The sequence below is a fragment of the Anas platyrhynchos genome, chromosome 23 (assembly GCF_047663525.1).
Source record: "Anas platyrhynchos isolate ZD024472 breed Pekin duck chromosome 23, IASCAAS_PekinDuck_T2T, whole genome shotgun sequence".
Lineage (NCBI taxonomy): Eukaryota > Metazoa > Chordata > Aves > Anseriformes > Anatidae > Anas > Anas platyrhynchos.
In genome coordinates this window covers 3,116,699-3,140,597 of record NC_092609.1, presented here as the reverse complement: position 1 = coordinate 3,140,597, position 23,899 = coordinate 3,116,699, and the positions used below count along the sequence as shown (strand labels likewise).

Below are 23,899 nucleotides of genomic sequence, written 5' to 3'. Positions count from 1 at the left end.
CCTGCACGAAGCTTCTGGGCTGGGATCAAGAACCAGGATTGGGAATTTTCCTCCAGGAGGCTAAGAAGGATTTCATACCTCAGGTTTCATCAATTCCCATTGCAGTCAGTGAGCTGGTACAGTGCCTATAGGCAAGGACATGCCAACAGACTCTGCTAAATTATGGCAGAAAACTGCTTCACAGGCGCTCACCTTGCAATGCAAGTATTAATGAGCAGTGCTCACCCCATCACAGTGCAGACACAGCTTCGCAAAGACAATTTAAAACAAAAATTGTAGGGTTTTGGATTACATCCCCTCTGTTGCTGTGGCTTGTTCATAACATGAGTATTTAAAAAATAAACGTATTATAAATAAAAGGACCATTTAACATCCATCTGACAAGTTACAGCTAAACCCAGAGTGTATAAATGCCTTTTTTTTATTTATTTTCAGTTTATAAAACCTTGTTTCTAAGTTCATATAAAACATCTTGCCGGGATTTTTTTTATATTAAAAGAACGCTAGGACCCAATCCAAAGACCACTGAAGTGGATGGAAATACTCCCATTGATTTAAGTGAGTTGGGACCAGGCTGTTTTTAATGTGGGATGGGGAGAGAACTCTTTGAGTCCGGGATGAGGGAATCTTGCCCTCTGGTGGATATTGTGCACATTAGAAATAAAGTACCAGGAAAAACTGTCTTAGAGTTGGATTAGAAAAAAACAAACAACCACCAGTCAGCCTCTCTGTGCTAGGAGGGGTGAAGTCTCCAGTAAGAGATAATGAAGGCCTGACTACTAACACCAGAGTAGCCCCACAAAAGAAAAAAAGGGCAAAATTTGTAATTTATTTATTTTTCTCCAGGTTTTGTTCTGTTCAGCTTCATGACGTGGGGCTGGGGTGGGATTTTTAAGAGCTATGCTAACGAAATCTCCATAGTTCATCACATCTGAAGGGGCTGCTCAATAAAATTCAGCACCATCCATACACACACATTTAATAAAAATTTAATAATCTGGCTGCCAACAAACCACAAAGCTGGTTCCCCAAAAGACCACAGTGGCTTTGTTGCAGCTGGGTTCCTCCCTCTGCAGCACCGGGATTTGGTCAGGGATGCTCTGAGGGTTTGCTAGCCCTTGCCAGGGTTAAGGGAACTGCTCTGCTCAGGGATTTCTTGATGCTGGGGAAAGGCAGAGCAGCTCGGTCACACAGGACATGCTCTCGGTTGTTGAAATTAACATTGGACAGGGAGGAAAGGAGAATGGATATGAAAAATTCTGAGCCCAAGGGGTTTTTGCTCCAGAGAATCTGACTTAGGGCTCTGGCATAAGAACGAACCTAAGCTTCTTTACCATAATAAAATAGTTCTGGTGAGATGCTTTCATCAGGGGAACTCCAAGCTCCTTACAAAGGTGGTCAGAATCATATTTCTCTTTTATAACGGGTAAACTGAGGCATGAAGTAAAGGACTTCACTGTCCCCCAAAACAGAAACTGGCACGAGTGTGGCACTTATTTCAAGTACCTTCAATGTAGGCATTCCCAGCAGGGAAAGAAGCATCCTTGCACTAATTTTTGCAGCTTGTCATAGGACAGAAATCTTTCTCCCTTGCCCAGTCTTGTAGGAGAAAAGGTTTTAAATGATGATTGAGCAAGCAGAATCACAAATCAGCACTAAGGTTGTATTAAAGCTCTAGGTAGCACCATATGGGCTGTTTTCCTTACTCTTTCCATTGAGGTAAAAAGATGCTGGCTAAGTTGTTTGTACAATAAAGTGAATGCCAAAATACATTCTTTCCACTCCTGCAAATGGAAATTGAAGTGGTCCTACGGGCACTTTAAAATCAGTGCCTGCAAAAAAATGCACAACAAAGAGATGGTCCAAAGCCAGACGTGTGGGATGCCCCAAAAGGCATCTCCTGCAAGAGCTACCACCAGCACCTCTGCCATGGCACGTGGCTCCTGTCCTGATTTTGTAGCCCCAGCCTGTCCTGTTGCTAAAAGCTCTTACACTGGCGCTGATACCAGCTCACCTCCCGTTTGGATCCAGTCCTCTGGAAGGGATAATGTTGCCTGGCTGAGTTGTTACTGTCCACTGCAGCAGGTAATGTTCTGGGCGCTCATGTGGGAGACCAGGGAAATCTGGAGGAGGGAAAGTGACAATTTTAGTAGGGAAAAGATCCATAATTATTCATGGGGATGTCTCTCTCTCTCTGCACTAACTGAAAAAACAAACTGTTCAGAATTATTTTGAGCTGACTTGTTCTAGCTGAAGTTCCCAGCACAATTGGTTAGCCAGAGCCAGAGGGGGGAAATGCTAAAAGCCAGAATCTGATCTCAATTACCAGCCTATGAAGCTCATTCTGACTCTTGCCAAGGATGACTTGTACCTCATAACCCCAGCTCCAAACCCAGTGTGGATACACAGGAACATTGTGAAAACAGTAAGAACCACAGCAAAACTGGCATCAGAAGTTGATATGACTCCAGAGCAGCTCTGCTAAAATAAAATAAGAGGATTTATACAGATTAAATTGATCAGAACATGCGTCTTTTGGGCCAAGGCTTGTTACAATACAAAACCTTTCACATCTAAGCAGTTGGTAGAACCCACAGGCCACACAATCTGTGTCGGTGTAACCTACTGATGGCAAGCAAATGCCTTAAAGACACTTCAAGGACTGGAGAATCACTCAGCTCGTGATAGGAGGAGCACATCAGTTGTAAGGCTGTGGGGTCAGAAGACATCCTGTGATATGCCCAGCTCCTAGTGTTGTTACCAGCACTGCGTTCACATTAAAAAGGAAAATAAGCCTGCTTTGAGCATGAAGGGTGCTTCCTGAAATACTGATTCTAGCACCTGGGGGAACAGCAAAGTGGTACGTCTTGCCCTGCAAACATAAGGACAAGGTAGAGCCAAACCTGGGCTTTCCCTGGAGACACCTGACGGGTATGGGTTGGCCATTAAGGATCAGTCAGCCCTGCACTGGAAAATGGCAGGTCAGAATAGAGTTTGTGCTTCTAACCAGTTTTAAAGGACAATATCCTGCACTGACGCTTTTATGGTCCCAGGACTCTCAGCAGGGTCTCCTAGAAAACCCTGATGCTCTCTCATCTCTACCTTCTACCCTCACTGAGAGGTAAAGAGCCTCAGCACTGCAGCATCATCCATCCTAACCCGAATTAGCCCACGGAGAGTCCTGGTTGCCCCGTAGCAGCTAGGGCACAGCAGATCCTATTATGTGCAAATTAATAAGGTCAGACCTTCAATTCATGTTTTGAACCAGGTGTCTGCGAGCTGAAACTCTGCCCGAGATGAGAGGGAAGGAAGGCAGGCAGTCCTGTAGGGACAGCACTCCTGTCCCCAGGGGGCTGTGCACTGCTGGAGGATGGCAGTGATAGCCCAGATCTGGTAGCACGTGCTGCTTGCAGACCCAGGGAACCGACCGGTGCTGGCACCAGGCAGATCATTCAATATTTACGGGGAATTTCAACCGTAAAAGAAAGCCGCTGTGCCTTAAAAGCTTTCGGAGGATGAGCTCCAAGATGGCACAGCAGTCCAGCGCTGGCCCAGGCCCAGAGATTGGTTCCTCCACTCATTTTGCCACGGGATTCCTGCATAACCTGAGATGATTTCATCCCTCTGGGCCCCTCTTCTCCAGCTTTAACACGGAGAGCATCGCGTGCAGTCACACACCTCCTCTGGCTATCTCTGTTATTAATGCTCCACACAGTAGCGTTTGCCTCAGACAATAGAGCCCCAGTTTTGGCTGGATGCTCCCGTGCTGCCACTGTGTCACAGCCATAATAAGATAAATTGATGGTAGCCCAGTTGTGCTTCCTTTCCTGCGCTTCCTGCAGGAGCCCCTTTCCGTATTCCAGTTGTTGAAGGCAGAGACAGCTCCACACCAGCTGCGTTAGAAGATGATGGATGACAGACCTTTGAAATCTGCCATTAAGCTGCTATTGTTCTTGCAAATGTGTTTACAGGCTAAAAGAGACCCAAACTACTGAAGTGTCCTAATCAGCAGCCAAACCCACGAGGAGCAGTGCAGGCAGAAAACCCAGCCTCTACCTGGCTCTTCGAGGGAGAAGGCTGCTGATGTCCAGGGCAACGAGCTCTGCCTTGGTCTTTTCCATTCCTAGGGTCACTCACAGTGTAAGTTACTCCTTTCAGGGACTCTTTCTTAAAACAGATTTTGTGCCGGGCAAATACAGTGGCTCTCATTCTAAATTGCAGCCATCAGAGCAACGAAGCCCAGCACCCCTTCTCCCTCTGAAGCTGAGCAGGTAACACTGCACCCTTCCTCTCCTCCACGCCGCCTGGCTCATCAGTTGTGTTTGTCCCCTGGCTTTTCTTCTCTCCCTGTCCCTCTCCACTTGAATTTTAATCAGAAGCAGCAGCTGAGCAGAAGGTGCCATTTCCATAGCTACGGAAGAGGCATCGACAGCAAGAGGTGATGGAGAGGCTTTTACCCAGATGCAGTTGTCATTAACATTCACCATAATAACCTCGCCTGCAAGCACAGCCCTACTATGGCAATGAGACGCCAGGGCTGTAAATCCTTGCTCGGGCTCATCTTTCATCACAGAGAACAATACCTTTTGGGGTCAGATTTTTAATCTGCCAATTAATCACTTTTATCCGTGGCGATGTTTACGTGCACGCAGAAACCTCTTCAAACCGCGTAGGGCTACGGCTGTGGTCACCTTGGCTCAGGCACGCGTGGCCAGGAATTGCCTTTTCTGAGGTTTTGTGCACACACACAGGCACACGCAGCACCTACCATCCTTACCACGCTCCTCCCATTCGGCTGCCTTGTGCCTCTTGAAGCAACACTTCTTAGCACAGTCAGGCTCGCTGTGTTTCTGGCTGAACCACCGAGTTATTTTGGGATGCTGCTTCCAACCTTTCCCCTCCATTGTTTCTGTTTGTGTGTGGCTTGTGTTTTCCGTCTTTCCTGCTCAAAAGCACAGACTAAGCCAGAAATATTCCCTCCCTCCAAGATCTTCACAGAACCAAAACGTTGTTTGGGAGAAAGCAACCCCTGTCCTGACACAGTGTGCCTCAAGTCCCTGACGGTTTGGGTTTCACTTCAGGTACAAACCCTCAGCAGCAGCCAAAATGAGAGGCTGTAGGGTGTGTGGCATCCTTTGGGACATGCATCCCATGGGGACGGGGTCTGGCGTTAGGTGGGAAGCCTCCGCAGCGCTGGTTGTGCCCGTGGCAGTGGAAATGTTCATTGCAGAGACCCAGCAGTGGCCCTGCCCTGGCCACTTGAAGATTTCGGTCCAAGCTTCCCACGCAGCAGCGCAGGGTGAGGAACCGGATGAATAAAATTGAATTTGAACGTGAGGGAGGGAATGCGGGTGGGAGAAAATAACCCCTTGAGTAATTTATGAGGCACGTTTATAGCTGTTATTTATAGAGCTCTATGGGAATTCACATTGTTCTCTGCCATCTGACATTATTTGGCAGTTTAGTGGTGCCTGCAACTCACCCCCCTCACCCCCCGCCCCAAAAAGCCCTCCTCCCATCCCACATTTTTGATTAATAAGCTTGAAAGCTCAGCACGTCAGGAAGTCCTCCGAAAGACTGTCCCCGCTCCCCTCTACTAACTTATGGTTTAAAGGTACAAGGGCTTGATTAAAACTCTCATCACAGTAAATCAATGGTAGCTCAGGGAAAACGAGGTCCCTTCCCTCCCCCTTTTCAGCCAAAGTTTACTCACTTGTGCTTTTCTGGCATTTGATTTTGCATGCATGCAAAAAAAAAACCCTCAGTCAGTGCCAGCAGTAAAGCGCTCGCTGGGGGTGCCTGGTGCTGCCCGTGGCAAGCTGCAAGCGTGCTTTCTGATGCCTTCAACGTTATTTTTGGAGAGATTAATGAATTCAGGTGCAGTAAAAATAGGCTACTGCAAACAAACCGATTCCTCCTTTGCATACTGGAAGGAGAAAGAATGTCATCTGCATGAGCACGACCTCAAGGGTCCCCACAAAGCAGGCGAAGCAGTTGCACCACTGCTGTGGCTGCTCGGGGTGGTGTCTGGAGTGACCTTGCCTGGTAGGAGCTGTTAATCCCAGCGTTTGCCTTGGCCGAGGCCGGGGCCACATCTGGAGCTGAGCAGAAGAAACCTTCCACTCCCAGTCAGGACGCTACGTGGGCCCAATCTGTGGATCTAATTATAGGAGCAAGGTTCACAGGAGGATGGAAAATTCAGGCTGATTTCTCCCAGTCTCCATGCTAGCAGGCAGGAAGAGCTCATTTCCTTGCCTACCCTGGTGTCCCACAGTGGGGACAGTCATTTCACTGGGTTTCTTAAAATATAAACTCTCATGAGACTTAGACCCAACTGCTCACAGTGGAGCCCCTTAAGTTTCTGTAGGGTCTTTTGCATTCAGCAGTGTGGCTGCTGCAAGTTTAGTAGAGGAAAGGACAGAATGCACCCAACTGAAAGCGAAGGGATGGCAGGTCGTTACAGAGCTGGCCCAGAGCCTGGGAAAGCTTGGTCTCTGTCAACAGACAAGCATTAGGGAGGGGAGGAGAGAAAAGAGGAGTAAACCACAGGGGCTCCTGTACAGCTCTGGTCAACCCACAGATGATTTGGGTCCCAGCCCTGACATGCTCAGCTCAGAGTCCTCTGAGGTTTCACTTTTCTCTTTGACCAAGAGGCTCAGAAGGGAAGGCCACATCTAACCTCACGAGGATCCTGCTCTTAAAAATACTGCACAAAATTCCTGGGAATGGCAAGCTTTTGGAGCCAACAACCTGCGTGTAGCTGATGAGCTGTGCTGTTTGGATGCCATCTAGTCCCAGCCCAGTCCCCAATTCCTGCTTGTGTTGGCAGCAGACTTCTTCTCCCTGTCCCAGACGTGCAACACTGCACCATGGTGACATCCACCTCCAAACATCTCCCTCGCTCTCTGCCTCTGTCTTATAGGAAGAGAAAGCCACAGGTACACACATAAATAAAGCAGTGCATTTTTCTGCTCAGTTGATGTCATTAAGGGAGAGAAATGCAGTCTAAAAGCGTGTATCTGATGCCCTCTTGTGGAACTGCTCCTCTTCAAAAGAAAGGCACAAATGCTCAGTAGCTTTAAAAGCCTCTGGAATAGGGATTTTCTTTTTTGACTTGCAATAGGACTCATAATTATAGAAAATAAGAGCTTGGTTAGCAATCTAACTAATCATTTTCCATAAAACTACCATGTAATTTTGTAAGGTAGCAAGTGGGCTAGTTCTCTCTATTATTTGAATAGTTGTGGTAGTCACACCTCATTGCCACATCACCTAACCTTTAATAAACGAGACTGCACTGCAGCTGCGTGCTCTGCTTGCTGCTGGGTATTTTAGGGGCCGATGGAGAAAGCCACGGCTGTCGCACAAGCAGGAATGAAAGTGGAATCTAAGCATGTGAGCTCAGGAAGGTTTATCAATGCTTGTCTCTGAAATAAATGAAATAAAAGCAGAAAATAGGATGGTTATGTTTTGGAACTGAAATTCAGAAGGCAGAACAAGCTACCACCTGACAAAGCTGTCCAGTTAACAGAGCTCTCTGACCTACTGCATTTATTCTTGCATTTGCACTATTTTGCATCTTAGCAATGTTTTGCATAACAGCCATTAATGTCCTGAGCTGCCCACAGAAGCATGAATTTCACGTCATCTTCTGGTTAGTCCATGGAGTAAAGGAGCAAAGGATTTTCTGCCATTTGAGGCTTTGCAAGCCAGCACTGACAGACTCATGCTAAGGTATTTGCCAAGTCTGACTGGTTAATAGCTGAAAAAAAAGCTTGTGGAAAGAACCCCACACTCAGGAACCCAGTGGTAAATCCACAGTGTGAGTGCCAAGGCTACAAGTCTGTCACAAGCTAGCAGTGAGCAAAAGGTGATTTCTCTGACCTGCTTTGTGGGAGAAAAGCAGATTCTTTCCTCTGACTGCAGAGCAGTCAACTGGCAAAGCTTGCACTTTCACAAGAAGAAAGAGGAACTGGAGAAGCAATAGGAAAGAGGGAAATGATTCCCTCACAGATATAAGTCAGCAGCTAGCTCTTGGAAAGAGGCAGTGGCACAGCTTAGCCTGGAACAGAATTAGTTTTGCTTATTTTCAAGAAAGTGTTTGTTTTTCTCTGGCTGGTGTTTTTGTTCTGTTTTCTTGGGGAAAGGGAGTGTTTTTTCTGCTACTGGTAAAAACAACACAGAGCAAAATTCTGCATATTTTTTCAGGTCAGAAAGAGGAATCAGTAGGGCTTTTTTTCTCAATGAGAAATGAGTGGGACAACATGATAAACCAAACAATTGCTCATACTTTCCCTCTTACTCCTTCCAAACCAGGAGGTTTTTTTGCAGGGAACAACTGCATGAAGCCAAAACCAAAATAAAAATAAAAATAAAAATCTCTGTTAGCCATAGAAGAAGGGCAGGAAATGGCAAGGAAGAAACAGAACCATTCCACAGGAAGGAAAATCCTGCCATCTCTTCAAATCTACCTTATCTCTGGTTTTGGATACCACAGTTTTGTAAAGAAAAGACAGTGTCTGTTTAAAAAAAATAGGCTGTTGTTTTTGTTTGTTTGTTTTGTAACTAAATTAATAGATAATGTTTATGGCTCACTCTGTATTTTATTACAGGAGGATGTCCTGAGAATACATTCATATCCCTTTAACATGGAAATGCTATCTGATAATATAATAGAGAGGATAGGAGGATATATGAATATGTCATCTCTGTGTCACAGTAATCACAAGCCCTGTGCATGCTCTACATTTATTACATCCTCCATCATTCTTAAAATGATCCATGTGCCTCTGGGGAGTTTGACATTTTCATTTTTACATGTCCTGCTGCCACCTAATGGTAGCGAGCTAAACTGTCACCTTTCATGTTAAAAAATAGAGAAAACCAGTTCCCACCCTACAGCCTGCACCAGTGGGGAACAAGCAGGTTTACTTTAATTTTTAAAATGTTTAAAAAGTCATAAAAATCGTGGGAAATTTAAGTGAATTAAACTTAGTGTTAATTATTTTTGTCCTGGAAAAGCTACCTAGAGTCATAAATAGTACCTTAGTTAGGGACATGAGACTGAGACTGCTGTCAGGAGCTCCAGTGCCAAAGAGCCCCGGGGCTTATGCACTCAGACACCTCCAATTACTGTGGTGGAAGGTATTAAGCTGCAGAAACACTGCTTTTAGCCTGCAGGAAATACAAAATAGCGCAAATTAACCTTGTCTGCTGCAAAACTGGTTCAGTCAGAGAGCAGCACACGGATGTGCTTCTATATATGTGTGTGGATATAAAAGAGCCCTAGGTCACAGAAGCTTTGGATTGGGAAATCCTGTGGCAGGTCCTGGTACACGCTGAAGCAGGACAGCTTAGGTGCAAGGGCTGGTGATAATTCCTGCTCCCAGCCACCCTTCCACTAAGCAATAAATCAAGGCCCAGTGTCCTCAGCTCTGATCACCCATCTCTTCTCGCTAGCTGACAGCTACTTTTCCAGGTCACTAAGTTAAATTCATCTTCCACTTCCTTTCTTCTGCTTTTAGCCACTAATTCTGTACCAACTTTAAGCTCAGATTAGCCCTATATTTGGTCCTACACACATGGCTGCAGACCAGTCAATGGGAGGCCTGCAAGGAACCAAATTAGTGCATACCTAATGAGCTGGATCTCAGTGCTGCCAGCATAAGGAATTACCTGGATTAATGAGTTGACAAAATACAGCTCTTCCTCTGCTCTTCTGCAGCAGCAAGGCAGCACGGCCCCACTGACCTGAATCTCTCTCTGTGATGTCTGACTGGCTCTGCTCCTCAGAACATGTTAAGATCTGGCTGTTGATTGCTTCTTCCTGACCTCAAAACCTCTACATTTCAGTCGATTTTTTTCTCATTCTGATGCTGCTGCTCTTGCACTAAGTCCTGCTCAATCATAGGCTGGGCTCACTGGGTCCCTGGAACTGATTTCCTGGGGAAGAAGTTTCTTTCTTCCACTCGAGTCTGGAGGAAGAAATAATGATAGAATAAAAACAAATGGAAGCTCCACAGATGTGTGTTAACTAAACTTCAGTGCTTTAGCCTTGAATGTACCTGCTGCTGTGATATTATCACTGGGACAAGTTAATACACCTTGCACACAGCTACTCACCAGCCCTGCTCTATCCCATTTGTGTTATTGCGAACGTCTAAGGAGTTCAATAATTGCTTGTCATTGGTAACAGAGTCAGGACCCCCACGCTAATCCAAGTATTTTATTAGTGGATGACCGCTGCCGAGTGTTTCTCATTAAATACCAACCAAAAGTTTGTTCCACTTGTTGGCCGGCTGATGGGTGTCCTTCAAATTTGGCAAAACCTGGTAAAATCCTACGTTCATCAACATCTGTAACTCAGAAGCATAACCCTGGAGATCAGCCTCCCTCAGCTGTCCCACGGTGCTGCAGAGGCCATCGCTGCACTCGATGCAGTTTTCTAGTGAGGACTTAACCCAGAGTTCCTCTTCCCAGAGGAAAATTGAAAAGCTACCATCCCCTTCCGAGCAGATCAAATTAAAACCCTCTTAAACTTTGCACTGGACTAAACTACCAGGTTTAAAGCTGTGTGGAGAAAACTAATTGCATTTACAGAGCATTTAAACATTTGGGTGTAGGCTCCAGCCGTGCTCAGATTCAGGGGAAGGCCACCGAGGGGGTTGTACTTGTGGATGCATGGATGCAGCAACCGATGGCGTGAGCAGCTGGTCGTGACATTGGCTGGTTCTGAGACCTTCCCACGAGGGAGCTCTCCATCCCAGCAGCTCTGCGACACTGTAAAACCCAACCACTACCACTGGAAGTGTCACTGGCGTTTTTCCAGCCAGCTCTCACACTCCTCATTCAGTTAGCTGTGTGTGGCTTCCATTTGAGGCCCTACTTTCCCTCCCCGCCTCCATCGCTGTTACGAGGGTTCGAGTAGAAACACATTGGAGGGCTGAGGACTGTGCCAATAGTTTTAGCTTCTTTTGCGTGCCTTTCATCAGTGATCTCTGCTTAACCACACAAGGTAGAGCCGGGAGCTTTCAGGCAAATGTGTCTGCTTTGCCAAACGCTGCTGTAAGGAAAAAGCTTCCCTGAGAAGAGGCTTGGTCTCTCTCTCCTCAAAAGGAAACTACACCACGGACCATCAATTCCTCTTCACTATCATCACCTTCCAAGGAACCGTGGAGCCTTACCTTCAGCTCTGCTACTGTATAGCTCACTCCTACACAGGACTATCATCAGCCTACGTTAGCAGTGATCTGAGAGCCCAGGCTGCTTTTATCTGTTGAAGGCACCAGCCAAGGTATGCGGTTACACACAACACGTATCGCCTCGAGACACAGATGCACCTAGTGAAACAACAACATTTTGTCTTTATTAGGAGTTCCCATGGTAATATAACACAGAGTTCTTAAGGAATAAAACACAAGACTTGGGGTTGGGGTGTTTTTTTTTTGCCATTGAGACAATGGGCAAATATCAGTACTTCTTTTTGTCTACACACATGATCAGCTTTAGCACTTACAGCTCCTCCACTCATGGTTCACAATCACAAATCCAAGGGTTAAATCCAGCTAGTATTAAATCCTACTTCTTTTTTTTTTTTATTTTTAGAGCTTCAAGTCACTGCGGTTAATTAATTAAGTCATCGTCTTTTTTCTTTAAGCATTTACATATGACATTCATTAAACAGACACAAAGCGGACGAGCTCTCACAGGAAAAAACATGCTTACATAGCCTGCAAAAATCTTTTTTTGTGATTTTTTTTTTCCTTTTGAAGAACAAATTAAAACTAAAAAGTCATCATGAGTCAGTGAAGGAAAAAAAAGGAAGACTTAAGTGAATACTGAAGAGCCGCAAGTGTTTCGTAGAATTGAAACGGATCTGCATTTCTTTTTTTTTCTCCCCAACGCGTTCAAATTGATTTTAACATACAGGTGAAAATTAAATGAAAATAGCTGCAATATATATTACGTTCACGGATTACTTCACAAACAAAGTGCAAACTCTTTTATGCAAAACTAAACAGCCAGGAGTTAAACCTAAATGCATGGATGAGGATGGAAATGTTTTTCCTAACTTTTATGTTCAAAGGGGCCTAAAGGTATCAGGTGCTGAAGCTGGGAGCATTTGGGTACCTACAGAGCTTCCAGATCCTTTGAAAATCCCAGCATTGATACTTCATAACCACAAATTTGGTAGTTGCTTCTTAAAAGCCTTCATATACATAGTTTTTCCTTAAAAGAACCTGTAAACACCATTTAAGAAAATACTCACAAATACGGCAAAACAAGGTCAATGTACGTGGTGAAGTACAAACAGAAGAGAAAGCAGAAGATGCAGCCAAGTGCCAGGGCGTACAGACAATGGAGGTAATGCTGTGGTAACTGTGGGTGGAAAAGCTCTCTCTGTGCTAAGAGACAGCCCGAGGCCTCGGGGCCATCGAGCCCTGCAGCTAAGTGTACGTGGGACTCTAATGGTGCAGATTGATTCTCCGTGTCCTGAAAACGTGAGCCTCCAATACTAAAAGACCTTCAGACCTGGAAAATATTTAAGTGCCCAGATCCCGCTGACTGCTGCAGAAGCTGCAGCACCTGAATTCATTCCAGGACAGCTCTCACCCTGTGGTTTCAAAAACCTGAGGCAGCAGGCGTCCGAGGAACGCCCAGGCCTTCGTGTGAATATTTACACAAATGCAGATTCCTGAAGGAATGAGGGACTGTGAAATTTGCACCGTGGATGAGAGATTCTCAGCTGCTGTTGACCCACTGAGCTGCTCCGAGGCTCCCAGTTACAACAGCTGGGCATCTGGACTCTAATTGGAATTGCCACGGATGCTCAGGCATGCGCTCACCCGACCGGCCTTTCGATGAGAGCTAAAGATAAGCTCTTGTAAAGTTTTAAATAACCACTCCTAGATGGCCAGAAAGGGGACGTGGCTGCTCCAGAAATCTCCCAGGCAAAGTCTTGGTCTTTGCCTGTGGCCCCCTGCTCATTGATGGCCACCTCCAGGACCAAAAGGCTAATAACTGCTCAAAGCTCCTCAAGAGACTGTCCCAGCTCCTCAGCCGGCATCTAGCCCTGTTGTTTGCACCAGCTCAAGGCCCAGTATACTGAAGTGAAGATCATAGCTTATGAACCTGCTTCGCGACCTCCTATTGCAGCTAAGTGGCAAGCATTAGCTGGAACGGAACCTGGGGACACCTGAAGTACCAGGGTGGCAGTGACATTGGCAGGGGCTGTAACTCGAATGAGACTTGGGAAGGACCGGGGAGAACTGGGAGATGCCCAGTTTGGAGATAAGGCTTCGTAAACACAATGATACAAACATATTAAAAACATACACAGATGTTAAAAACAAAAAAATCCTCAAGGACCTAACTTGCAGCAAAATCCAGAAGGAAAATAAAAAGGAAAAAAATAATAAAACTAAACAGAACGAAAAGTCCCCAACAATTCTAGCTCACCCGATGGCAGGGTGCGATGCGTGTTCCTAGTGCTGGGTCCTGTTTCTCTCTCTTGGCAGCAGACAGCTACTCAGGGACCTGAAGGCGGTGGTGGGGAAAGGTTACTTGCTGAGACTCGTGCCCCTCCGTGCTCGCCTAGCTATTCTGCTGGAATACAGAACCCTAAAGAATATCCAGTTTAAAACCCTTGAACTACTCTTCTGCTTGACATTGGAAAAAAAAAAAAAAAGCTATTTTTTTACATTTATTTATTCCTTTTTTTTCTGTGTCTTAAAGGCAGCTCCCGGGAAATTCACTTTATCCTTCCTTCATTAAAAGAAAGATGCTGAATGGGACTGAGGCCACATATCTCAAACAACCTCTTTACATTTACTTTTGCATGTCAGAGGTGTCAAAACAGGGTTTGTTTCTTTAAATGTGTAGGGGCTGATGGGGAAGTGAGAGGGGTTGGTGAAGATGAGGAGGGAATCTGAGGGGACTGAAAGAGGCGCCTTACTTCAGCCCCCCCTCACTGGTTGCCCGCAGTAACTGTCACAGGCTCTAAAAGAATCAAAAAGGGTCTCCAGGTGCCCCCGTCCCCTCCCCTGGTCCGCTAGGCGGGCGCAGAAGGGGTCCTTAGCCCAAGCTGGTGATGTTGGCACGTCCGCCGGGCGGTGCCACGATGCGCTGAGTCGTGCGGCGTGGGATGTTGTCGTCGATCTGTGCGCCTGCGGGAGAGAGAAAGCGATGTCAGGGCCACTGGGCAGTGAACACAGGCACCCCGTCCTCTACACATCAATGGTTTTCCCTCAGCGAGCCTTTTGCTGTTTTCTTCACACACTTCCAGCCCTGCTTTTTGCTCAGAGCCTCGCCCTGCCACACTTGGTTTGCTGATTCCAGTTGCCTGGCTCTGCTCTGCTCCTTGTGCCAGCAGTAGCTGCTGAGCCCATCCGCACCGCTCCACCCTCGCTGCAGGGAAATGGCACGCTGTGAAATGAATCTGCTGCATACCACGGCTGCAGCTGGGCTCAGCTGGCAAAGTTCCACTGGTGTTGCTGCAATCTGCCCTGTTCAGATGTCCGGTTGAGGACTGAGCAATGGGGGAACTCAGGGTTCATGACACGGCCTGAAAATAAGCAGGACTCTGTGACAGCTCCTACGCTGTTCTTCCTTTCTAAAGGAAAAACCTCCAAGCTAAGAACACCCCACGAGCTCTCGTCACCTTCCAGCTCCAGCAGAATTCAGAGCAGGGGAGCAAAAACAAGACACGGTTTCGAGGCACGACACTTCAGCCCCGCACAAGTACGTACCAGACAAGCTGAACCCAGACTGGTGCAGGTTCCTCACGGGTGGGGCCTGCTGTTTGGCAGGAGATGTCTTAGCTGAAGACGCCGGTGTGACGGTCTTCGGCGTCACCGATACTTCGCAGACGGGCCCGTCGTAGAGGCCTCGAGGCACACCCCGCAGCTCAGCCAGCTGCAACACACAGAAGCAGGGAAGCCTTCAGGGTGAAAACAGCCTTCAAAACAGACCTAGACAGCTGGCCTGCTGCTGCTAAGCCAATGACACACAAATTTCAATATTCATCTTTAGCAAGAGGATTTGAAAGCACACAAAACCTCCTCTGGGCTGGTCCCTGGGTGGTAGCCAGCCTCTTAAGCAGCGTGGCTAAAATAAAAGATGTTTGGGACTGTTGTGGCCCCAGCTCAGGGGTGTTTGCAGCCCACAGACAGCCCTGGATCTTCCCCTGCACCACCACCTCTTGCCTTTAATGATCTCAGCCTACCTGTTGCTGTATTAAAGGCTCCCAACAACTCTCAAATGAAACTTATTACTCACACCCCAAAAGGGAAATGATGCTGACCCAGAGCCAAGGCTGCGCAAACAGAAATCAGGCTGGCCTCACATCTCTGGCTTCAGAGCTTTAGATTGGGTTAAATGCAATTATTCCAGTTGAGATGCTGCCCAATTGGATTTATAGGTCAGAGACACAGTTCTGCAGGAGGCCAGAACACGGCAGAAATCACAGAGCTGTTCTCTGCAGTGCTAAATTATTTGTGTTTGTAACACTGATAACTTGTAATTTCCTCAGGAGAACAATTAAGGAAAGATCAGTTGCAAGGGACGTGCAGGCTACCGACGGTCAGCAGAACTGGAACAGCTCTGGTTTTGTCCAGGAGAGGGCAACAGCTCAGACATGGAAACCTCTTTCTCCTCAGAAATCTGACTTCATCTGGAAATAAACTTCTTAAATCCTCTGCAGCTAAATTGCAACCGAGCTCGGCATCATCTTGTCTCTCATCTTTTTACCAACTAAAGGCATTTCAAAACGCGGTTTCTGTTTTGATTGGGTGTATTTTACCAAAACACTCTTCCAACAATTTTAGCCTCTTAAAAATAGAAACATTCCCACTTCTATCCAGGCAGTGGGCTGTGCCTCTGACTCACCAGTCACCAGACAAGAGCATCTGACAGAAGGGAAAGCAGCATAATGTATCGTTAACAATAAATGAGAATTCTAAGCTGTTGCTGAAAGGTTTGATGTAGAACTGCTATCAGTAAATTCTCTTGGTTCTCCTGTAGGAGGAGAAGCCTGCTGGGTTATCTGCAGATTGACTCATGTCTAAACCAGACAGTTCTCACTCTGTCCAGGTGCCACCAAGACAGAGCACAATTATGGAGCAGAAGTATAAAATCTGCAGCAAATCCAAGCTGAAGACAAAGCATACTCCTGTCATGACTCAAGCAAATAGCAAAAATGAAAGAGGAATGAGATAAACGTGGCTCCTATCCAGTGAGCATTTTCTGGTGCCGAAGTGTTGTATATTCAGTGAGCCAGGGGATTGCATCTGTTTTCCACCCACTTGAACTCAGGGGTTGCAGAGACACAACAAATGTGCATCCAGCCACTTCTACTCACCCTGCTCCTTGCTTTGATGCGCTTGTAAACGAAGTCAGGGAAAGGTTTCCTGGGGATATACCGCCCGGAGCCCTCGGTTACGTGGAGATTCCCATCTTCCAGCACGATCTTCCCCTGGCTGATAACCACCAGGGGCGACCCACGGCACTCCATGCCTTCAAAGATATTGTACTCCAGAGACTGGAACAGACAAAAAGACAACGTGATGCAAATTCGTGCCAGCAAAGCCTGCCATGCTTTAACTAGCCATCCCCAGCCATGCTATTTCCCCAGGTTTTGAGGACAGATGGAAGCAAACCCAATAGCAGTTAAAGTTATTGAGGATTTACTCATGCACAATGTTCTTTGCGAAGATTCTTACAGAGAAAATCCAGTTTCAAATGCAAATACTTTGAAGTGTACCCATCAAAATGGATTTAGGCACCTATCCTTCCTGAGCTGAATGGGATTGAAGAGTCAAATAAAGTTTTATCTGGGTTTCATATGAAAAATTATGGTAATTTTTTAAAAATGTATTTCAAAAAAGCGTTTTGCTGATGGGTCAGGGACCAGGCCAACCTTGTTTTACTCTAACGGGATTGCTCATCCTCGATTAATAGGATCTGAAACATCACACCATGGAAAAAAAGGGAAGTTTTAAAGGAATGGCGGGTAAATGTCCCACCCAGGAACATCCTGGAACGAGATGCACTCCAACCATGTTATTTGGGGACTCGTACTCTGGTGATCAGCTCTGAGACAAACCCAGGGCTTTTTTACTGAGTTAATGACAGAGTTTGATCTTGGAGTGTGTTATAAGTATGGGTAGGCCTGACTGCAGATTTACAGTTAGCTAGAATGGCGGTTAAACCGACAGCAAACCGGGTCCAGCAAGAAAAAAGTTGTGGTGGCAAAGGAGGAGGCTTGGTTAGAAACTTATGAATTAGGCTGTTCCAAGAACAACACCGTCTCCCTCCCTAGCTCCTCATGTTTCCTTGCCAGACAGTGGCAACAGCGGTGTGAATTCTTGGAAAATGTTTGCATGTTGCTCTAGCATTTAAAAATGTTACAATCATCTGCTGCCACATAATCAGCATGGAGCCCTGTGTCGCAGCAACCGCTTGCCCTGCCTTTCAAAGGGCCTTTTGTTTTATTCTTGATCAAAGGAGGATGCCTTGACTCTCTGGGCATCCCATGTAATGATTTCTTCTCTGATACAGGGCTGGTGTGCAGTGTGAGACACACAGAAACACCCCAACAGGTGCAATGCCAGCTCTGACAGGCAATGCAATGAGAGGTGAAGAGGTGAAAAGCTGGACCTGTAAGAAAAAAAGTTGCTGCTTGTTCAACAGCCCTTTGAGCTCTAACAAACCACTTGAAAGAGAGCCCTTCATCCTCCCCAGTCTTGGCACCACGTCTGAACTTGCAGGAGTCCCAGCGGAATTGCAGTCTTTAGCCTAAAACCCTTTCTGAGCAGTGACTCCAGGGTGGATCCAGCCGCCCTTCAGCCTAGCTCTGAGACCTATGGCAAAACCTGGAGGTGGCACGCAGTCAAACCTGACTGTACTGAGGCATCTCCACAAAAGATTAGGTCTCTGAAATTTATGTTAGGAGATTTTAAACAGTCCAATTCATTTGCTAAAATCAACAGCCATTAAATGGCAACGGCTGTCAAACATTCAATCCAGCAAGCTACTTCCAGCTCTTCGAGCTGGTCAGCTCCCATAAGCACAAACCCAGGTTTGGACACTAAATTCAGCACCTAACAGCAAACAATTCAGCTCCCTCTGCTAATGAGCAAGCCATTCCTTTCCAGACTGGAGGTGATGAAGCTGGAAGCACCTCTAAGGTGATTAAAGCAGCCAGACTTCTGAGTCTGGATGCCTCTGCTCAAAGTCTAAGCAGGGGCAGGATGAATCCAGGCCATCTGTGACCAATTCTGACACAGAGTTAAGTCACAGGGAAGAGAACCAAACCTTTAAAAAAAAAAAGTTCCTTTGTGAATGTGCCCAGGGATCCAAAGTGTGGAAGAAAATTTTGCTCCTTCAGCTCCAGAGTGAATGAGAGCATTCATGGAAAACAGAACAAGGAGTTTTTTCCAGGGAAACATTCCATAGGTTCATCGCCAGCAATGAAACAAGTTGTCAACAAATGCAAACAGAGGTTGCTTTCTCTGAGACAGTGCCGGAATGGCACAGGGAGGCTCCCAGCATCCCTTTGTGCTGGGACCTTTCTGCCATTTTGCACAGGGTGGGAAAGGTTTTTTGCTGGAGGAGCGAGGTGTAAGGGCTGGGACGCTGCTGGGAACCACAGGCAAACAGTGCCTCCAATGGTGCTGCCACAAAGCCATAAAAGAAAAAGGGGCTGGTTAGTGTGGGAGCTGCCCTGTGCCAATCAATAACATCCTGTCTGACTCCACGCACAGACCCCTGTGGATTCAGCCAGCTCACAGTGCCTGCAGTAGGTATTTCTCCACCTCCCTTCTCCTGGTGGGTACTCACCAACTTCTGGGCCTCCATCACACAACTAATCCTGCTCCTCACCACTGCCAGGGGGCAGGACATCTGCAGCAAAGCCTGAACACTGCCAGAGGCCTGGAGCAATCAGAGCCAGGTCAGTACGTGGTGTAAATCTACTCAGACTCACTGACCTGGATCAAATCTGCAGCTAAGGTGGCCAGGAGCTGGCACGCTGCACTAACTGCAAGGAGAAAAGGCGCAGTCCCATTCCCACTGCTAGGCAGCCAAAAGGTCATAAATGACACGTCGTGATAGGAGGCCTCTTGGCATTTTAAGAGATTTGAAGAGCTCTCTGTGTGCTCAGATCTGCACGTCTGACGCTCAGAAAGAGCCAACCAGCACTTTGCTCCGAGGGAAATATCTGGGTGTTCATGTGATTGCAGCTGTGGGCTCAGTCACCTCTCCGTCTGCGCACAGAACTGAGCTGTGCTGGGTGTAAGACCAGACAGGGCTTGGGGCATGGGGAAAAAAACAACCCTCAGTTGTCACGAGCTCTGGTTCTTGTCAGCATAGTCTAAAGGGAGACAGGAGGAAATGAGCAGCAGAGCTCGTATCATAAAAAACATCCTTACTATGTTATGAGTCTTGGCAGAGATTGTCTTGACACTGTCAGGATCCCAGATAACCAAATCAGCATCGGAGCCCACTGCGATACGGCCCTTCCGTGGGTACAGGTTGAAGATTTTAGCTGCGTTTGTGCTGGTCACAGCAACAAACTGGTTCTCATCCATCTTGCCAGTCACCTGGGGAAAGACAAAAGGAGGCACTGCATTAGCCAGATGGGGACCACTCCAAAAAGCCGGTGGCAGAAGCATCAAAAGCAGATTCCCAATGAGCTCTGTGGGGCAAAAAGCTCAAGTAAAGGGACCGAGCTTTTGCAAGGAGGTCACGACACACTGCTGCAGCTCCTTCAGCTCTGAATGTCTGCTTGCAGAGAAGAAGGAAGGAACTTGTCTCACTCACCCACCCAGCTGGGGTGCAGCAGGGACCAGAACCAAACCCCCCTTTCATTACTCTGTCTGTTTGGCCACACCACTTTAACTCAAGAGAGTGACAACTCCTGCTTGATCCGTTTATCAGCAACATTTTACAGGTGCAAAAAGAGGTAACAGAACATAATGAACAGACTTCCAGCTCCTCCTTGCCAGACTGGTAATTTTAGGTCAGAAGTCAGACATGACACATGCACACACACAAAAAAAAGGAGAAGATCCAGACCTGGCACACAGCACGCTCCTCTCAATTACCATTCTGCTACTGGCAGACAGGTTCAACCATTCACTAGTTAAGTGAACGTTTGCTACATGCCTGGATGCTTTACAGGCTGGATTTTCAAGTCTGCAGAATCATAAGTGGAAGGGTGGCTTAACCTAAACAAGTTTCCTTCTTGCCACAACGCAATCAGCCCAGGACATACCACAGCCTTGTCCCAGATGATGGACATCCTCTCTTCAGTCCCGTTGGTTCCTTCGGGGATCAGGGTGAAGTTGTCCTTCCCAACAGCTTTCTGAGCAGTGTTGAAGGTGCAGTGGGCACTGCCAGTAACTTGAAGGTCTCCACTGGAAACAGACAAGGACAGCTTTTTAAGGTATTTTATCGTCACGGGTTTACCACTAAAGATAAAACACCCTTTTGCAAGCTGCCAACAATGGCTATTATTTTTATAATCCCTTTGTCTCGGGATGAAACATATCTTGTAAGAACACAAAGAGCTCTACTCACCAGGACAGTAGTGAGTTGAGAAAATCAGGAGTGGTTGGGTCAGGACTCAGCGGTGGGGAAGTGACAAAAGCTGCCGCCTTGGCCCAATTCTTGCTCCAGTAATGAGATCCGTCAGTACCCAGGCTGGCTGTGATGGGCTCCCCATACACCACAGTGCCTACAGGGGGGGAACACAGGCATGGTGAGCACCAAGAAATGTCCAAAGATTCACTGTGTTGGATTCTGGGCTAAGAACCTCATGAAAGAGGCTGAGGGGAACTGTAAGTGTGAGGAGACACAGCCTGGTCCAGAGGGAAAGGAAGAAAAGGAAGGAACAAAAAAGGCACCTGCAATATTTTTATAAATGTACAGCCACAAAGGATCTAACAAGGCTGGGTGGATCTAACAAGGCTGATTTTGGAGCAGGCTCTGTGCACAGACCAGATACAATTCCTCCGTGGGAAGTTTACTGCCTGCGGAGAGCACATTGCTGAGAAGAAACAGCAAACAGCAGCGTTTCTGGCTCACAAATACAGCTCAGGGAAGCTGAGTGATTTCCCCAAGGGTTCCTGGTAAATCTGTGGCAGAATTAGGAAATGAACTCAGATCTTCTGACTCGCTGTCCAGTCCGCTAACCACCAGTGCATCCTTCCTCTTTATTAGCATTTTTGGAACCACATGAAGGAAGAGCCGATCCTTAAGGCCACGATGCTTTTGCATGCTGGAATGCACCAGCAACATCTGCACACCAAGCAGCTGCAAGATGCTGCAACTTCAAACGCGGTGCAGGCTGGCAGCCCCGCAGATCTGCTCACCAAATGAAACGCTCCCCAAATCCCCGCTAGGGGCCTGCCCAGCTGCCTTCTGAGCCTGGCTGCTCTGTGTATATGTACCTGCCTGCAAAAAGTGTGGGTGGCTAAAATGTTAATGCTGAAGGCTTCAAAAGCACAAGACTGGCAAAGGCAACGCAAGAGCCAGCCAGCAGGGCCTTACCTCGCCATGCAGAGTGCAGAAACACAACCTTTCACCACCGTGTTCAAACCACTGCTAGGCTCTTAAACAAGCTGGGAAAGAGCTTGTGTGTTTGGTGAGGCAGAACTGGATCCATTAGCAGGCTGCACACTGCTTCCAGGACCACACCGAAGCAGGAGATGTCGGAGCAGCTTTATCGGAGGGGATCCACCAGCAGAGGAAGAGGCCGCGTGACATCACTTGCCACAAATAGGGTTATGAAATCAGAACAAGGCGAAACACACGCTGGCTATTAATGGGAGGCCTGTTGTGGGCCGATACATTGGGAGGATTGTTCTGCAGGGAGCAATGTTTTGAGCTCCCAGATCCGCCAATGACAGGGCCTGCAGGGAATCTCCTCCATACAAATGCCACTGGGAACATCTGGCTTTAAATAACAGTCGTTTTTTTCCATTTTAGCGAATCAATTCGGTTTTGTTTTTGCTTTGGAGAGTCTTCAGCTCTGTTTCTTCTGTTGCTTGGGAGGGCAAGGGTAGTGTGTGTGGCCCTCCTGGGCTACCCAGTTGGGTAACACACAGCATTTAAATTGAATTACTTACATAAAGGAGCAGAGAATGGCGTGCCATTTTTACCCCAAATTCTCCTTATAAGGAGAAAATGCAAACTGAAGGAAAACTGCACACTCTAGTGCACTCAGGATGCTGAGTGAAGTGAGCTCTGCGGGTCAGTCACCTGGGAGCATCCCAGCACCTCTCAGACAGGCCAACCCCCAGCCACAGCAGGTTGTTTTATGGTTTTTGTGAAGAAAGTGTGTGGTCTGTTATCCCAACCCCTACGACTACCCTTCAGCTAGTGGTCTGAGGACAGTGAGGGCAGGAAGGTGCTGTTGTTGATGCTGCATCTCTGTGGTCTGTGTGTCTCCAGTCCTTTATCTAGAAAAAACAAAGGATGCTTCCCTGGCTTATGGGATCAAGTTGTTCTGTATGGCAGTGCACCATGCAGCCACTCTGCCATGTCATCACATCTCGTTTCAGAGTGACCTCCACTAACGGAGCTAGCAGAGGACAGTTCATCCCAAACAGCTCGAGCTGCTTCCACACCATGAACAGAAAGGGATGCCTCGGAGATCAGTTTCTCTTACCAGCTCTGAACTCACTTAGCAGGAATTATGGGATCCAAACACTTCTGAGCTCATACACAAACCCAAATCCGTTTGCTGCAGTAGGAAATGAGCTCTTCTAGCACCAAACGCTCAGATGGAAAGTGATGTCATTTGTGTATCTACTCGGGCTTATTTAGACTGCACCAAATTAAATGCACCCCTTCTGTGGAAAGGAGGGGGAAAATGATCCCTCCTGCTTACTCACCCACCCAGAGCACTTTAAATAGAAATGAAGGGTTTAGTCACAGAAGCGGGGAGACAGGCGCGCTCTGTGCTTTGTAACCCTCGTTTCTTGGGGGCAAGACAGCACAGTCAGGACCTGGCAGAAGTCACTGCATCGTTTAGAGTCATGAAGCTCTTTCATACCTCACTGAGAGAGAGGAGCCACGAGGCAGCAGCACCCAAGGCAGGTCTGAGCCTTGCTTCCTGCAGCATCCTCAGGCAGCGTTATCAGGGGCAATTAAAATTCCCAGCCAAACCCAGACTAATGAGCCCAACTCCTGCCTGGATGCCGGGCTGTTACAGCACAGCATCCATTTCACAGGCAAGGAGCACAGTGGACAGCTGGAAGCACTTCAGCTCCTCCAACTAACTCCAGCAGGGCTCGCGAGCCAAAGACCTCAGTCAGGGCTCTTAGAATCACTTCTGACCCCGGGAGCAGTTCAGCAGAAAGCACCAAAGGAAGAGCACAGCAGCTGGACAGAGGACACTGCTTGCAGTCTCCATGGAGATTTGTTAAGTGCAGACAGCAGGGAATTGCTCTGCGATAACACGAAGGCACATGGCTCGATGTAGTAGGATGGGTGTGAAGAGAGAGCCTCCAGGCTGAACTAAAGAAACAGCTCCTGGCACTGCTACAGCCCCTGTCTGGGGGAGATCAGACAGAAGCACTTGTTGGGGACCTTTTGAAAAAGAGCCTGGACGTAACACTGGAAAAAGAAACCTCTCCCGGAGGGATGAAGCTTGTGTTGGCAAGGAGTTGAACAGCATGAGCTGGTAGGGTGCTTCCATCCAGGGGAGTTGGCTTACCCTTTTTCCTGGCCTGAGCAATGACATCAGCGGCACTTTTGCTCATCACCTTGGTGATGTACAGGGGGCAGTTGGTTTGGTTGGCGATGGTTATTGCCCGGTTCACAGCTTCTGCCTCCACCTGCAAAACAAAGGCAGCAGCAAGTCAGCGGGAGCATCCTCCTAACTCCCCTGGCTCCC

At 47.3% G+C, this 23,899-nt stretch overlaps 1 protein-coding gene across 2 annotated transcripts in view; it reads right to left on the bottom strand.

Annotated features, from left to right (window-relative positions):
* Positions 1–11,343: 11,343 nt before the first annotated feature.
* DPYSL2 (dihydropyrimidinase like 2) overlaps positions 11,344–23,899 on the bottom strand; it is a 52,672-nt gene continuing 40,116 nt past the window's right edge. For both annotated transcript variants that reach the window (XM_038166828.2, XM_038166829.2), the window contains 7 exons: positions 23,720–23,840; positions 20,578–20,734; positions 20,273–20,414; positions 19,428–19,598; positions 16,358–16,537; positions 14,748–14,913; positions 11,344–14,165 (listed from right to left, as the gene is read on the bottom strand). In XM_038166828.2, the coding sequence (XP_038022756.1) occupies positions 14,074–14,165; positions 14,748–14,913; positions 16,358–16,537; positions 19,428–19,598; positions 20,273–20,414; positions 20,578–20,734; positions 23,720–23,840 (1,029 nt within the window). In that variant the 3' untranslated portion in view covers positions 11,344–14,073. The remainder of the gene's footprint in view (positions 14,166–14,747; positions 14,914–16,357; positions 16,538–19,427; positions 19,599–20,272; positions 20,415–20,577; positions 20,735–23,719; positions 23,841–23,899) is intronic.